The sequence below is a fragment of the Sphaerodactylus townsendi genome, linkage group LG02 (genome assembly GCF_021028975.2).
Source record: "Sphaerodactylus townsendi isolate TG3544 linkage group LG02, MPM_Stown_v2.3, whole genome shotgun sequence".
Classification (NCBI taxonomy): domain Eukaryota; kingdom Metazoa; phylum Chordata; class Lepidosauria; order Squamata; family Sphaerodactylidae; genus Sphaerodactylus; species Sphaerodactylus townsendi.
Genome location: NC_059426.1, coordinates 37,468,575 through 37,486,607, shown reverse-complemented (window position 1 = coordinate 37,486,607; position 18,033 = coordinate 37,468,575). Strand labels below are relative to the sequence as shown.

Sequence of the window (18,033 nt, the reverse complement as noted above, 5' to 3'; positions counted from 1 at the left end):
CAGGACCGCTGGGTGTCGCTTCCAGACATCCCAGGAGGCTGTGGTGGCCACTTGCGAACAGATTTGACCCTCCACTGGGGTAAGTACCCCAGGGAGGGCAAATCTGCTAGTGTCAGTCCACGCCACCTCCAGGAGACATTTCACACACACCCCACACCCCAGATTTGGTCATTCAGTTCAAACCCTAACTCTGCCATGGAAGTTTGCTGGGTGACCTTTAGCAAGTCTGAACTACCTTACAGAATTGTTGTGAGGATAAAATGGAAAGGGGATAATGCTTCTCCAAGTGGGGACACAAAGTGGAGCATAGGTGAAGTAAACAAAGAACTTTTCTCCCCTTAGCAGGATTTCTTGTAGGTGCCTCCTTTATGTTCAATTCACTGCACAACACTACATGCAGACTTTTTAGGCTGCTGACCAATATTTGCAGTACTTCCAGAAGGAGTGAGAGACCATCTTCCCTACAGACAGTTTTTTGACTTGGTTGTGAAAGAAAATTGTTCCACTAAATGAGATGGACAGTTCAAATCACAAACACAAAATGAATGCTTTCTGGCTGTTGATAGTGTCAATGGAAAACATTCAGCAGGATTCAAGGATTTATTTTGGCATTTAAGAACACACACAAATAATACTGCCTCATCACACCTACCTGCAGCAATTACTGGTTCTTTCATAAGTTCCTTTGTTATAGGACACAGAAATTCATCAGGCACAGCCTCACAGGCAGATTTCCTCACAATCTGCAGTTCTTCAATATTCCTCAGCACTTTACTGCGAAGGCCTAGAGATTCTGGAAAGGAATCCATATGTTAAAAACATTGGCCTCTATTGTTTATGGATCAGCCTTGAAAAATGACTATGAATGAGTATTTCATCCAAGCTACTACCATAACTTTCCTCTCATTGTTCTGCAATGCCACTAGGACTTTGGGCTCAAGTACTGCTCCTCAAATATTATAGTCACACATGCAGAATCAGAGCCCCATCCAAAGGGGGGCTGAATCCACTTATGGGAGTGATGTGGTGGCCGCACTGGTGGATTCACCCTCTCGGGGGCACTTACCCGGCAGAGAAGCGAAACCGTTACTAGGTGGCTGCTGTTGCCCTTCCCCAGAACTGGGACGTGGTGCTGCTCTGGTATCCCAGTGCATTTGCCGGTTTACGACAGAGGTGGAGACATGGGGACTTGGAACCTTTTGGGTCACGTAAGTCCATTCAGCCCCATAGAAGTTTCTTGGCAGCAGGGAGGCTTTGTTTTGCAAGCCTCCCCATGCTGCCAGGCAGCTTATCTGGTGTAAGGCTGAACACACTCAAACAAAGTCGACTTTATATAAAAGGAACGAACTTTATTGATCTGTGTCGCCCTAACTACAGGGTGCTGGAACTGAGGGTTCTTGCCCTCCGTTCCAGTATATATGAGGTGCATGGGTGGGCGGTTCTCCATTGTGGGGGACCTGGAGGACTTGGAGAAACGAAACTTAGTCCTGGCATCTGCTAGTAGCAGGGTGGCGTAGTTGTGGTGCCACCACTGTCCACCTTGCTACTTAGATGGGGCTGCCCACTTCCAAGCACCACTATGGTGCTGAGTGCCTCTTCTTGTATGATGCAGATGCCGCTAGAGAGAAAGTTTTTCCCCCTTTTATTCACATAGACTACACTACTGGGAGAGAAATAACTGGATTCCAAAGTCTAAAAGACAACTGTTGAGTAGTTTTGCTTAAAGACTGGCCCTGCACAAATAATCACTTTGACGTACTATCTTCAACAATAGTTTTAACTGCAAAGCAAAACAGGGTGTTCTCAGTAGAAGAGTGTCTTCTTTGCATACAGAGGGTTGCAGATTAAATACCCCTCATTTCTGGTTAAAAGGATCAGGCAGTCGCTAATGCAAAAGGCTTCCGCTTGAGAAGCAGGTTACAGCAGAAAACCACTAACTTTGACAGACAAATGGTCTGACTCACTCAAGACAGCTTCAGGTGCTCAAATAAAACACTTTGTGTTAAATTCAGCATTTCCAAAGGGGGAAAAAAACGACCTTACATGGAACTCTTTTATGAACTATACCAGCGGTGGCGAACCTACGGCACGGGTGCCAGAGGTGGCACTCAGAGCCCTTTCTGTGGGCACACGTGCACAGAGTTCGTCATGTGGGGGGGTGGAAAATCACACACACACCCCACACACATCTAGGCTGACCTAGGCACGATCCTTTACCTGGGAGCAAGCTCAGTTGCTGGCAATGGGGCTTGCTTCTCAGTAAACCCTCCGAGGGTCCTGATTCACCCATTCGAAGCGTTGCATGGTTACTTCACCAAGCTTACTCCCGAGTTTTTTCTAAACTAAAACCTCAGTATTCAAGTTAAATTGCCGGGTTGGCACTTTGCAATAAATAAGTGGGTTTGGGGTTGTAGTTTGGGCACTCGGTCTCGAAAAGGTTCGCCATCGCTGGACTATACTAAACAGCAAGATCATGTTCACAAACTTGTGGTACTACTTTCTGCAACAATACTAACGAGTCATTAATGAACAAAAGGCTAACCCTTGCCACATATGAAGAAACTGGCTCACAAAAGAGTTCAATGATATGTCTAAAGTTTACGGAGCACCCACTAGACTGGTCAAGATTTAGAAACAATTTTCATCATTTGTAGGGAGGAAGGGAGGAACAAGCAAGATTGTAGCAGAGTGTGTGATACAGGATATATCTTTTCTTAATCTTATTGTGCAAATGCTACTAGTGGGAAACTGCTCCACTTTGTTTCTCTGGGCCCTGCTGGCCTAATTTAACCATTGTTTATGTTGTTACATGGCAATTAGCTTGGAAAAGAGGCTGGCCCTATTTGCATGGTAATGAGGTATTCTTCCATAGAGGTGTCAAAAACAATCAAACAGGCTAATGAAAAGCTATGTGAACCACCTGCTGGTCACCTTCTCCTCAATTAAATGCCTCTGGGAGCAAAGAAAACTAACATAGCAGGACAGGAACCAAGCAATTAACATAAAACGGTGCAGTCATGTCCACAGTCCACACACTCACTGCTCATGAATTTCAAGGACATTGATTTATCTTCACAAAAGACTACTTATATTGTGTAAATACTACATTCTTCAAAAGACAACCAAGTTAGACATGCTTAGGCCACTGGGAATCAGACAGTGATTCGCCTTCAAAGAAAGAGAGCTCGCTTGGATTTTTTTTCTTATCCAGACTGGTACAGACAGCTAGAAATAGATTTTCTAATGAAGTTAATTCTTTTCAGGCTTCCTTGAACACGTCTGAAAACACAAAGTGCTGCTTTTGCCATAAATCATCAGAATCCCATCCACGTGACTCAGGAAACGTTACACCGACCACAAAGCAGGTATTTTAAAATCATATTTCACTTGACAGTGTTTTTTAGAGGGACAACAAAACGTATAATTGAATACACACATGAAGCTGCTTTATAGTGAGTCAGATAATTGGTCAGCCAATTGGTCAGCCTACGCTGGACTAGAAGCGTCTCTCCAGGGGTCTCAGGTTAAAGTTCTCCATATCAGCTACTACTCGATAGTGTTTAAATTGGAAAAGCCAGGGACGGAAACCTGAGACCTTCCGCATGCAAAGCAGATGCTGTACCTCCCTACTATCCAAGTTCAAGAGATTATACTGCAGAGAAGGACGTCACAGGAATGTCATGGAAAGCACTAAATACGAACATAAATATCAGACCCAGAGGTGGGATCCAGCAGGTTCTCACAAGTTCCCGAGAGTAGGTTACTAATTATTTGTGTGTGCCGAGAGCGGGTTACTAATTGGTGATTTTGCCACGTGATTTTTGCCTTAGTTACCCCCCTCCTCCGCTCCTCAGCAGTAGAGCGCAGAACTTGAAGCAGTCTAGCAGGAGGTACACCGGTGTGCGTGGCAGCCTGTGCCTGTGTGCATTCGTTTCCCGCCCAAGGACCAGCGCAGCAGCTGCGTCCTTGCCACAGCCCCACCCAGCAATGCCCCGCCCCAGAATGCCCGGCCACACCCCCATCATGCCCTGCCCAGCCCCATTGGCGCTACACCACTGTTTGAATCCCACCACCATGGGAACCTGTTACTAAAATTTTTGGATCCCACCACTGATCAGACTAGAGCAGGGGTAGGAAACCTGCGGCTCTTCTGCCCTTGCACTGCGGCTCCACGAGCCGAGCTGCTGGCTTCATCCTTGCCTGCCCTGCAGGCAGCAGGGCGGGCGCACCAATTGCCCGCGGATGGCTGGGCTGCACCGCAGGCTTCCCCTCTCGCCCGCCCCGTTGGAGTGGGGCGGGCGCTTTCCTGGTGGCCGGCGAGGCCGAGCCTCCGGCTTCATCCTTGCCCGCCCTGCAGGCAGCAGGGAAGCGCAACAATTGCCCATGGCCGGCTGGGCAGTGCCGCCAGCTCTTCCTCTCGCCCACCTCATTCGAGCCAGGCGGGTGCTTTCCCGGCGGCCAGCAAGGCCAAGCCGCTGGCCCCATCCTTGCCCACCCTGCAGGCAGCAGGGCGTGTGCATCCATGCACTTCTCAGAATGAGTGGAGTAAAAGGTTAAAAAAACCCAATATATACAGTGTTATCTTTATTTTAAATGTCAAAAATTATTTGCAGCTCCAAGTGTTTTCTTTTCCCGTGGAAAACGGGTCCAAATGGCTCTTTGAGTGTTAAAGGTTCCCTACCCCTGGACTAGAGGGTCATCTAGTTCAACATCTTGTCTCATAGAGTAGCCAACTGGGCATAGAAGCTGAGACCTTCCCTTGATGTTGCCTCATGGGACTTCTATTCAGAGATTTACTACTTCTGAATGTGGAGGTTCTCTTTAGTCACCACAGCCAGTCGCCACTGATCTATCATCCGTGGATCTGTCCAATGCTCTTTTAAAGCTTTCTATTTCTGTGGTCATCACTACATCCTCTGGCAGTGAAATCTGCATTTTTCAATCATTCGCTGTGCAAAAAAGTATTTCCTTTGGTCCTTCCTGAACCTACTATCCAAGTTTCATTGGATGCCCTTGAGTTCTAGTATTTTGGAAAAGGGAGAAAAACTTCTCTTTGTCAGCTCTCTCCACGCCACACATCATTTTAGAAACTTCTATCACGTTGTAGCAGTGGGCTACCCACTGCAGTGATGCAACGAAGCTCACCTGGGTTTGTCACCAGTAAGCTCACACCATAAAAAGCTAAAAAGAGTTTTATCAGAGAAAATTAGAACAAGACATTAAAAACAAGGCATACAGTTTGGTGATGACCGAATGCACAGGAAGATAACAACGCTAACTTACTACCGTGTTTCCCCGAATATAAGACAGTGTCTTATATTAATTTTTGCTCCCAAAGATACGCTATGTCTTATTTTCAGGGGATGTCTTATTTTTCTGTGTTCTGTTCGTTGGGTATGCTTCCAAACAAAAATTTTGCTACGTCTTGCTTTCGGGGGATGCCTTATATTTCGCACTTCAGCAAAACCTCTACTACGTCTTATTTTTTGGGGATGTCTTATATTCTGGGAAACAGGGTAGTTACTGAAGTCCTAACAGTTGTTTCTTGAGGCATAAAGTTTCCAGAACTTAATGCAAATCTTTCTGGAAGGGGGGTGGGTGGGGAGAACAGACTATTCTTCTTACTAGCTACTCTTATAGACAAAGCTGGCCCTAACCTGCTGACCCCCTCAACCAAGCATAGAACTGTTTTCCCAGACGCTTTCAGGGAATGAGCGAATGCCCCACCCTCCCAAGTGAAATTCTCAGCTGAAGAACATGTTCCAATTAAGCCTGTCTGAGAACCTGCCCTTGAAAAAGACTGACAAGAGGGAATGCGCTCCGCACCTGCAGGAGGCAGAAACTAGTACAGGCTGGAAAATTAGTTCAAGATGGATCCCCTCTTGACACATGTCCTCCATGATGACCAAGTCATCTCTTTGCTCAACTGCTAGACTCTTCAACTTTTCCTCATAGGGAAGGTGCTTCAACCCCCTAATCATCTTGGTTGCCCTCTTCTGTATGTTTTCCAGCCGTGCAATGTCCTTTTTGAGACAGAGTGACTAGACACCTAGATACGGTAATCCAAATGAGCAGGGAGGGTCCTCTGAGCAAAACAGAAACTCTGTTCAGAGTTTAGTTTAGAGGGGAGGGGAAGGACGTTACAGACTGAGTAAAACCTCTGTTTCAACTGAGCAGAGCGCAGGGCGAAGAGAGGGTCCTGACACAAGGAAGGTTCCAACAAGAATTGATCGTGTTTGGAGAGACTTTGACACATCCAATTTATTTGGAAGGGGGAAAAAGAACAGATTTTCAAAGGCAAATAACTCCCACTGAATACACTTTTAACTTTTAGTCCTGTCTTTTGAGGATAACCAGAGCAACATGTTTTCTGCTCTATTTGACAAGGACAATGCTTTGCCATGGTGCAGTGGTTTTACACAACTATTGCTCTCCAGATACCACAGTTTGCAACTCTATGTATTTATAAAAGTGGAACAATGTTTGGGGTATTATTTCCAGACTTAATTTAGAGATCCAATTGGGTGTAAAATCATCATCAGGGCAAATAAATACATATATATGGGAGTCGTAGCTGTATCTCCCCGGAATGCATTCCGCAATGTAATTATCATCTGAAAGGGGGAAAACACCAAACTATCCCTGGCCTATTAACTATTCTGTTAACTATTTCAGGGTAGTGGGAAACAGCATTTTATGCTAGCTAGAATATTTTATATTTGTTTACCTTCCGTAGCATATAACTCATCTCATTATGACGAGATCTGCCAAATGTACTTTTATTTTCTTATTTGCAGCTTATAATTAGTTCTCAGAGGTATCATTTAAAAAAAATCCGAGTTCTCTGGCAACAAGCTATTATGCTGATTTTTTCCACAGAGCATTTGTGTGTTCGCTAGAGGTCAACTCAGCTGGGGACTCTGCCTTGAGTCTGTTTTCAATTTTTGCAGAAGCTTCCATCAGCATTATCTGCTTAATCTCAACTGATATCTTTGGCAAATTTGGCCTATCTGAATATTTAGGGAAACCTAAACTTTTCTTTTTTATTAACCCCCCCCCACACACACACACCTGATTAAACTGCGACTGTTATGGGTTTCATGTCACAAAAGTTTTTGATGTGTTCCAGATTTTGGGTGATAGACAGAAGACAAAAACTAGAAGTTCTAATGTCCAGTAACCTATATCTATAAACGCGAAATACCACTAACTGACTCACTGACTGAGTCATCAACATAACTCAAAAACCACTGAAGCCACACACATGAAATTTGGCACACCTGTTCCTTATGTATTCCAGGTGCTCCCTAAGAAAGGCTTTCCCAAAATATTCACTTTCACTCGATTTATTACCTATTTACTGTTTTCACTGCTCATCTGGCCATCTGCGCGAACATTCTAAGGGCAAATCAATCCCTCAGTCCATAGACATGCTGCACGAACATTCTAAGGGTGACAGTTCAACATGTCCTTCACTAACTGCACTCTACCACCGCCTTCCACAATGCACGTGAACCTATTTGAAAACAAACGCATCAGTCCACAGACAGGCTGTGAGGAAATATGCTGCATGTCACCCCAAAGTTCACAAACAGGCTGCAAAAAAGTATGCTGAATGTCACCCTGAAGTTAACAGACAGGCTGTGAAAAAGTACTCCTCCACCCACCCTCACGTTAACAACACTGCTACAGCCAAATACTATCAAAACAGATTACAAACCACACTATCACCTTGGACTACTAAATATTTGTTGGGTTTTACATATGGACATCAGATTTATTACTGTGGAGACAAGTTTATTGCTCTCGGCCTCCGATCAGCCTGTGCTTGGTGTTGTGCTCTGAAGTGGCAGGATGAGTCCCCAGGAATGTGCTGCAGTGGCGGTACAGTCCAGCTCCCTGCCCTTCAACCCTAACCTGAACCTCTTCATAGCCTTCTCACTCATCAGCATCCAATTGCAGAACACTTCCTTTCTGCATCCTGAAAATACAATGGCTGCTTCCACATGACATCTTTTGGAGCCCATCAGGTGAAAGAGAGCTATAACACATTGCATTATAAAAAAACAGCTACAGGAAGCTGCTGCAAAATATGCAAAACCCATCAGTTCACAGACAAGCTGTGGGGAAATAGGTTGCATGTCACCCCAAAGTTTACAAACAGGCTGTAAAGAAGTATGCTGAATGTCACCCCGAAATTCATAGAGAGCCTGTGATGAAGTATGTGTAGTGAAGCACGGGTGCCCTGCTAGTAACCTGCCATAGTTCCTTGCGGAAAATGAGAAAGCACCACAACTAATAGGCTGAAATGAAAGAGTTACATGTAAACATTTTTGCCAGTGTAACTCCACGAAAGCAAGAATGGCACAGAGAAATGTTTCAGAATGTACACTAAATCAAGAGATCCAAGTTACACAATTTCAGGACAGAGGCCCCTGACCCCATGGCTCTATGGTAGGATTGTCCCCATGTAACTTAATTTACAAGTACAGATTACCGTGATAGCACAGAAGACTTTTAAAAAATAAATGTACACAGATATCTAACAGAAACCTGGCTGCTCAAACAAATGAAATAAATCACATGCTACAGAAAAGCAAAATTCAAGGTCATAGACCAGGAGAATTCCACACATTTTATTTTCAGGTTTGTGGGTGGGTAGGGTGGGTGCGGGAGACTTTAGATCAGCGGTTCTCAACCTGTGGGTCGCGACCCCTTTGGGGGTCGAACGACCCTTTCTCAGGGGTCACCTAAGACTCTCTGCATCAGTGTTCTCCATCAGTAAAATGGATAAATGTTAGGGTTGGGGGTCACCACAACATGAGGAACTGTACTAAAGGGTCATGGCATTAGGAAGGTTGAGAACCACTGCTTTAGATTGTGTTTGAGTTTTTATGATGGGGTTTTATTGTTGGATTTTTACTGTTGTGATTTTACTGTTGTGTGGCTTTTATTGTAACCTGACCTGAGACCATGGTAAAGGGCGGGGAGTAAATGTAAATATTTCTAAAGGGTTTTAAGTGGGGTTCCAGGTCACAGCAGGCAACCAACAGGAGCATTTTGCTGGCAGGGTCTGGTGCGCTGATATCATGCCAGTGCACTGACATCTCTTCCAGTAAAATCAGAAGCAAATGTCGGGGATACTCTAGGATTTGCAAAGAGGTTTTGAAAATTCTATAGCATCCCATGATGTCCCTTCTGGTTTCTACCTAAAATTGTATGTCAATGTGACAAACAATGTTTTGCCAACTCACAAACTCACAATTTGTGTCTGTGTGACAGGTGAAATGGCCGTGACAAAATAATTAATGATGAATTAAATCAACTAAGAAAAAGTTTCTTAGCTATCTAATCAATGTCACCCAATTCCTAACATGCTTGGTCCACCAATCAGTCTAGGAGGTTCAGATTTTCCTACTTCCTGGCTATTGTCACATTCCCTGCCAGCACTTACAGGTTGGGGTGGGGAGAGAGAGGGAAACCAGAAGTGACATCACCACAACTGGGCAAAGTGAGGTTGCACATCAGCATAAAGCCTGCACACCTGTCGCTGCCTCACATTTTCTCCCAACAGGTTGGCAGCTACTGCTGACAACACCACATCAACCATATTCAACAAGTCAAGCCTAGGTAAAAAAAAAATGTCTGGGCTACTGAAGTGGCTAGAAGCCCGCTGAACTTAACTTGTGTATTAATTTAGTTCTTTTTACTATTACTACAGTCTAGATCAGGGGTCGGCAATCCCAAAGGGGGTGCCCCATCCCCATTGTTTTCAATGGGAGCTAACATGAGATGAGGGCTATCCATTTGAGGGACCATAACTTTAGTCCCCCTGAACCTAACTTCACCAAACTTGGGTGGCATCATAATAATAGTTACCAGATGATACCCTGAAATTTTGGTGTTACTCGCTTTAAAAATACACCCCGTACAGGTACCCCAAGAAATTTGCCCAAGATTCTTTGTTTTGCAGTGACTTTGCTCCATTGTAGCCAATGGGGAATTTCTGAGTGTGCAAAAATCATTGTTTGGTCATGGTGGGGGAGGGTGGCCGCCCATACGCCGGGCTGGGGGTGGGGGCCAGCAAACTCAGGTTTTGTCCCCGGGCGCCAGTTTGCCTAGGTACGCCCCTGAAGAATAGAGAAATTGACTGGCGAAACAGCAAGATAACAATCTGTTTTAAAATGTAGAAATTGCTTCCAAGGCTACGAATCTGATCACCAGGCCATGGATTCAAGGAGTCCGGAGCGAAAGGTTTTTAGCTCAGACTAGGACAACTAGATCCTCAAATTGTTGTACTGAAGAGGACTAAACTCCAAATGATTTCCAATGTGAACTGATTTTACACAAGATTGACCAATGATGGTACCCTTTTATATTTAGTACAATTTTTTTTTTTGTAGACTGGGCTAAAATGAAATTGTAAAAAAACAGGAAAACTTCTGACAACACATATTGTTACTGGTATATCCAAACTTTTTCACATGAACAATATCTAAAATAAAACAAAATCTATCATATGAACAAAACTAAAATGTCAAACATTTCCACATGAACAGTCTTACCAATTTTTAAGTCATTAGCCAAACTCTCTTTTGTAAGACTCAGGAGCTCTCTGCCATCAATGTTATTCTTTTGGAAAATTTCAACCACGACTTTTAAACCACATTTGCATAGCCAGGTTGAAACATCATCTTCTGACCAGTTCTCAACGGATGTGTTTGAACTCTCTTTTGGTGTAGTTCCTGCAAAAATGGAGATGAGGGGAAATCAAAAGAGAATCAAACATTTTTCATAAATGAAGTACATGTTTATATATCTAGCCATGGATTCCACCATGGAGCTTAGCCATTGGATCAAAAACTCCACACAAGAAGGCTTCTCACAGTTACAGACTAGGCTTCTGCAAAACTGGGAGGATTCAGTTTTGGCATCAGACAGCCTGACCACTACCTGGAGTCAGGAGCAGTGGAGTGAAAGGGGAAATACCACAGGGGCTGCAGGATAAGAGAAGATGGTAAGCAGGAGGGAGGAGGGAACCAGAGCAGGATTGAGAAAAATAAAGGAACAGATGATGGGTGGGTGGAAGCAGAACTGAGGAGCAGGAGCCAAAGCAGTGAGGGAAGGGAGAAGAGGAACAGACAAGAGGAGCTACTGGGGAAAAGCAGAATTTCCTCTAAAAATTCTTACAGGACCCGATTTGTACTTTATGCAAAATAATTCGAATGCTTTCCAAATGTTAAAAGTTTCTTTCAGTTCAGTGCTCTTCTAATTGTATAATCCCCAATACAAAGCTGCATGTGTTGCTCTTCACAGCAGGGACGGAGCGAGGGGGAAGTGTGCTCGGTTCGTATGCGCACCCTGCATCCCATCCCGTCCCCGCTATGCCCCCAGAACACCTCTACAGGGGGGGGTACCCAGTGCGTCACGTGCACCCCACCCCCTTGGCACTACGCCTCTGCTTCACAGTATGTTCAACCTTCTATCCCTTTTTTCAGAGAGACTGTCCCCAACTCATGATAAAGCTTTTCCAGTGGGGGTTCCACTTTTTGTGGAATTGACTACTGAGTAGTCTTACAGGAAAGCTCATAAGGCAGTTTTGTTTCAGCGGAACTTTTTTTACTGAAGATCTTGTGGTTCGTTTATCTTAGGTGGATGTTTTTGATTTTCAATGAATGTTATGATTTGTATATATAGCTGACATACTGAATAGAAACTGTCATGAACGTCTGGTGAATGTCAGGGTCCAAATGTGTTCAATAAACAAATAATTTTAGTTAATGCAGCAAGCTTTGGAAAGGACTGGTCAACATATAATTACGCTTATGAAAAGACAATTTTTGTTGTTTGACTAAAGGACTACATTATCCTATGGAAGGTCAACCAGATGCCTTGGAAAGCCATACACACACAGAGTGATATCTTTATGTCAATGAGTTGATAAGTGATGAATACTTTAAAAGCATGAGGCAAAGGCTTTTTTGTACTAACCTGTGAAACACTGTTTTGGTTCAAACTGCCAGATGTTCACACATTTATCCATAGAACCTGTAGCAAACAATGGAATATCTGGTGCAAAGGCACACGTTGTAACATACCTAAAATAAAAACAAATTGATAGATGCATATCACACATAAAAGGCTCCCAGTAGCTAATATTATGGAAAAAATATGCTAATATCACACCTGGTATGCTGAGTCAAAGTGTGTAGGATGCTCCCAGTGTTCTGCCAAGAGTAATAAAAATGTGTTTATTAGATCAAGCACAGTTCGATTTTCCTGAAAGTTTTAATCCAAACAGCATTTGTAACCAAGAAGTACACCAATTAAGCAGTTCATCTAAAAGTGCAAATAAGCTGCAGAAGAAACTACACTATATAATGAAATTGATTCCCAGTAATATAAAGCATCATGTACTTGCTGCACTGAGGCATGAAATATTTCAAAGGGAATGCTTCAGACAACCACACAATATTTTAAATACTTTTTAAAAAATCCTGCTGAATAAGCAGCCCTCATAAAATTAAAGTGATAAACTCCATGAGAATTCATCAGCAGTACACTCCGTGTCAAGAAAATTCTGTGCTTAGCATACTTGGCCACTAGATGCTACTCTTCACAAGCATAGTTTTGTATCCTCCATTAATAAGAGAAATAGTAGGTCTTCCCCATTACTGAAAAAAAATAGTTTCTTTAAGCAAATTTTTCAAAAGACAGAAGACTTAATTCACAAGAATTCCTAAGGAAAAAATATCTACTTGGGTTCAACTTAGATCTACTTTATTTACACAGAAGGAAGACAATGCTGAATTTAAGACGTCTCCTTTAAAAATGATATACACCCACAGAGACTATTATTAGATATAAGTGTAACTTCTATAAAAACACAAGACAGCTTGTGGAGGAAAAAAAACTACTCTTGCATTTGAGTAAATACTGTAACAGTGACCTTTTTTTAATCTTTAAGGGCAAAATCAGATGTGATGTGGAGATGTAATGATACATCTACCTCAAAAAATTAGTTTGTGCATGGGGTGAGGGGTTACTTTCTTTAAGTAGAATGCATGGGCAAGGACAGCTCCCCCCCATCTGGATTTAAGCAGTTTCGGGCAGGGGTCCTCAATGTGGTATCTTACAGCTCCTTTCCTGCTGCCCATCAGGTGCTTTCTAGAAAGTGGGTGGGGCCAGGTGAGGCTTTTGCCAGCAGGGCTTTTGGATAGCCTCTGGAAATTTGACGGGTTGTGCAGATTTTTTTTAAGTTACTGGCCCCCTCGGCCCCCTTGGAGCTACGCTTCTGGTCTACACACAAGTGTAAAGGTCATTCAACTCTGTCTAGTAACTGTACATTGGGTTGGCCCTATAATAAACATATGAGGTTATAAAGAAAGGGCTCAAGGATGTAGGTAAGGGGGGGTTCTAGGGTTCAAAAAAACCCATTACATGTCTGAAGCTCCGCCCCTCATTCATGTTTTTTTGTATTTCTCAGTGTTTTTCGGTTTTTAGGATAGCAGCACCAAAATTTCAGGGATTTGTTGGGTGACCCTCCTGATGATACCACCCAGGTTTGGTTCAGTTTGGTTCAGGGGCTCCAAAGTTATGGACTCCCAAAAGGGGTGCCCCCATCCCCCATTTTTTCCAGTGGGAGTTAATAGAAGATGGGGCTACACCTTTGAGGGTACATAACTTTGGACCCCTGAACCAAACTTCACCAAACCTGGGTGGTATCATCAGGAGAGTCTCCCAAAGATACCCTGAGAGTTTGGTGCTGCTAGCTTAACAATTGCATGCCTGACAACAGGCACCCTCCAAATTTCCCCAGATTCTCCTTTTAAATCCACCCCCTTCGGCATGGATTAAAAGGGAGAATCTGAGGTCCCCAGTTTAAACATTGAATATGCTGTTTCTGGGTGGGGGAGAATCCACCCCAAAACAGCATCACTTTTAATGATGTTTTAACTGGGGACCCCAGATTCTCCCTTTAAGGTGGATTTAAAAGGAGAATATGGGCTCCCTAGTTTAAACACCATTGATAGTGATGCTGTTTGGGGGTGGATTCCAGCATCACAGCAGCCACCCATGGGGGGGGGCACACGCAAAACTCAGATTTTGCACTGGGCTCCATTTTCCCTAGCTACGTTGCTGCCTGGAGGGGAGAGCAGAAGGGACTGTCAGCTGGGAGCCCAGTCGGGGGGCGTGGCGTGGCGTGGCGTGGGAATCTGCCATGCCTGGCCTCGGAAAGCTGCTTTTATAAGCACTGAGGCCGGGGGCACGGCTTGGGGAGACGTGGCCATGCCGCCAGGGTGGGTGGGGGTGTGGCCCACCGCCGAATCTATAAAAAATCTATACCTATGTCACTGAAAGGGCTGCTGAGTAAAGACAGCTAAATAAAAGGGGGGAAAGAGTTCTGCCCCAACAATTTACTACATTCATATATAGCTTTACCAAAAAAAAAAAATTAGAACTACATTTAGTAATTTCACAGCACTGATTTAAAACAGTCTCACCAAGAATTTCTGCAGGTATAAGGAAGGGATGATTTCCACTAATTACCCTTTCTGTGGTGGCTCAACTCCCTCCATGCTGCTTTTGGGATCTGAAAGCCTGAGGAATAGCTAGGGGACACACTATGATTGGCAAAAATCATCACTCTCCCCTTTGCACCAATGGAAATTCTAGGTGAGATCCAAACCAACATTAGTTTCATATTATGAAAAAAATATATAATCATTTATTGATGAACATCAAAATCTATACCACAGTATACACTAGCAACATCTATTATATTGACTCTAAAACCTAGAACCTGATATAAAGCTGTTGACACACGTGAAGTGTTTTATTGCAACAGCTCTTTCATCTCAAAATCCAAAAAAATAATTGTAACAGTCCAATCCTAGCTCTCTACTTTGGCAGGAAGAATGATACCAGATTCTTACTGCAACAAAAGCACAGCAGAGCCATACTGCTCTTCTCCCCATGTATAATGAAACAGTTCCAATTCCCTTCATATATTGAAAAGCTGTCAAAAATAAGAATCTTATCTTAAATGGTTAAATACTTACAGTTTCAAAAATAATAACTGTTTTGTCTACAGATCTAGGAAATAAAATGGTGCATAAATTTTAAAAGGCATAGTAAGAAATATGACAAACTTGTTTTGCAACAGAGACATTAATAGTTCAGTACATCATCTTCAACTGTCCTAGTTCAATAAAATATAAAGCTATCAATGATATTAACACTATTGCAACACTGTTAGACAATGATCCAGAAATCAGCATCAAATATTATTCATTTATGAAGCCTAGTCTGCTTAAAAATTTAACAGAATTGAAAACAACTGGAAGGAGTTCCACTTACCTGTATAGAGGTATAGAGGAGTTCCACTTACCTGTATACCTGTATTATATAGAGTTCCACTTACCTGTAACTGTAGTTCATCAAGTGGGGCTTCTGCACAGGCACACATTGGGACTGCGTTTGCACAGGTCAGCCCCGATCTGCTTAGAAAGCTTTTTTCAATCTTCTGTTGCTAAGTAAAAAGGCACTCACTCCCCTCCCACATGGTTATGGAAGGAGCTTCCCGCCCAAACAGTCACGTGGTGGGAGGAAGAGGAGTGCCATCCACTCAGTTCTTCAGACACCACCACAGCCAAAACCAACTATCAAATCAAGCAACCAAATAAACAGTCGTGGCTGGGTGGGGTGGGAGTGCCTGCACAGAAGCCCACTTGATGAACTACAGTGCAACTCTGTATTTCACCATCACAGGCATTCTGTGCAGTCTCACATTGGGAGACTAATAAGCAAAACACAAACAGCAGGATGTTTATTTGAAAATTGCCTGCAATACAGCCATCATCCCCTGAATCTATGCTGGACACCAAGAGCCGATTCTGGTAAGAGGTGAGGCAGGGGGGAGTGGCAACATCTAGAGTGCTCCTTGCCCCCTTTTTTATTTATTTGTAGGAGGCTCCGCAGTCACTCTGCTGAGAGGCGTGGAAGAAGTGTGCAGCGGGATGGCCCTGGGAACGAGGAAGTGGAGTGGGAAACACTGGAAACACCTCTGCAGAAAATGCCAAGACCACAGGTCAGAGAAGTCTCATAAAGGCCTGTCATTAGGCGCAAGGCTCGAACCTGGCAGACCTTGGGCATCAAGGCCGCACAGGCCTTGCACATCAAGAGCACATGTGCCTCACCAAGGCATAGAAGGCACTCTTTGTGGACATCTTTTTTTGCCTATTTTAGCCCCATATAAGACACAGTTTTTAAAGAGCATTTCTTTTTTTAGGATCCATTGAGGCAGAAGACCAACAGGAATCCAAGAAAATCACAGCAAAAGCAAAAGAACTTTCTCACACCGTAGCAACCTCAGAAGAGCTGATGGGATGGTACTCCTCCCCCCCCCCACCACCACCACGTGACTTTTTGAGTGGGGAAGGGGAGTAAGTGCCTTTTTACCTAGCAACAGCAACAGAAGATTGAAGATAGCTTTCTAAACAGATTGTGGCTGGCCTGCGCAAGCACAGTCCCAATGCACAGAATGTCCACAATGATGAACAAATTGTTCTGAATATTAATCCCTTATGGTTCAGACAGAAAATTTAATATGAAAACAGTGCTCTTATCTCTTGTAACTTTTCCTAGGTGCTACTTGGGACTGCGTTTCCTAGGTGCTACTTGATAACTAGGCTTATATTCTGAATAATCGTATAAATAAAGACTTACCCAGATATTAGTATTTCCCCATCACAGGAAAAAGCACAAGCCAGAACTGGAGCAGTGTGTCCACTCAATATATGCTTACATTTTAATTCAACCCCTATACATTAAAAAATAAAAATAAAAATTAACTTTTAAGAATTCTGAATCAATTTATAGGCCGGCCAACCACGCAGATTTTTAGCGTACAACTTGCCAGTTACTGAGAGAAGACTAATAGGTCGATAATTGTCTGGAGAGTTAGGGTGTCCATTCTTGTACATGGGGACAATAAAGGCATTCAGTCAAGATTCAGAGAGGATATCATAGCGATCAATGCAGGTAAACAGGGAGGCCAGAATACCACCTCACCACTCTTTTATGCTGTTTAGATGGAAGACTATCTGGCCCTGGCACTTTCTCATTCTTCAGTTTGATTATTTCAGTTATCGCTTCCTCTGGCTCAACAGGAGCCCATTCTGGAATGTCTGATGAAATAAGGTTTGAGTAGGCTAAGGAGGAGCTGTCTGGATTTGAAAATTGGTCAGCAAAATATCTTGACCAGGTCTGCAGTGTTATTGGGCATAGAATTCAATGGCTTGTCATCACCCAAATCACACAAAATTAAGTCCCAAAACAATGTGCTATTTCCTAATCTAGAGGCCTCTATCAAGTTGTTCCAGCTTTTGTTTGATGCTATTTTTTCTTGTCAAATATCTTCGTTTGACATACTTGTTTCTGGGCAAAAGGTTGTGATTCCTACTGGGATGATACCCACAGAAGATGGGAATGGTAAAATTTTGAAAGAAAGACAATCAGTATCAAAACAAGAGTGACAATGCTCCTCTTTGTGAGGATGGGCTAAATTCACTATTGACTGGAGGGAATTATTAACAAGGTGAACAAGTGAATCATATAGAAGGGTCTACTGCCTTAGTATCTTCATTGTACAGGGTCTCTATTCTTCAACAGTTGACAAGCTGACCAAGCTTGACATTCAGGTTACTAATCCACTTGATTCTTGGAGGTAAATCCCTGTAACTATTAGATGGAGGATGTTGTCTCTACAGCATTATTCCTGGATAAAGTTATTAGTAGCAGAAGATGGTCACTGTCAGTTCTTATTCCAATGCAAAAGTCCACTACCTGGTTTTTTAATCTCCACAGATCCACCAGTACAATACTTGTGTTATTTATGAATCACAAGATTGTCTAGTACTTCGAGAGGAAGCAAAAGGCATGTCGTATGGATCGAGGTTCATGACCTTCCCTAGGGAGAGATTGTTGCCAATCCTAGTGCTGAAGACACCTCCACCTAGATCAGGGGTCTGC

The 18,033-nt window shown here is 43.3% G+C and overlaps 1 protein-coding gene across 1 annotated transcript in view; it reads right to left on the bottom strand.

Moving 5' to 3' along the window:
• The window catches only part of WDSUB1 (WD repeat, sterile alpha motif and U-box domain containing 1), a 37,655-nt gene that overhangs the window by 6,678 nt on the left and 12,944 nt on the right, over positions 1 to 18,033 (bottom strand). Inside the window, exons 5-10 of the mRNA XM_048483592.1 lie at positions 16,729 to 16,822; positions 15,063 to 15,096; positions 12,187 to 12,227; positions 11,992 to 12,098; positions 10,566 to 10,745; positions 653 to 793 (exon numbers count right to left, since the gene is read on the bottom strand). Of these exons, the coding sequence (XP_048339549.1) occupies positions 653 to 793; positions 10,566 to 10,745; positions 11,992 to 12,098; positions 12,187 to 12,227; positions 15,063 to 15,096; positions 16,729 to 16,822 (597 nt within the window). The remainder of the gene's footprint in view (positions 1 to 652; positions 794 to 10,565; positions 10,746 to 11,991; positions 12,099 to 12,186; positions 12,228 to 15,062; positions 15,097 to 16,728; positions 16,823 to 18,033) is intronic.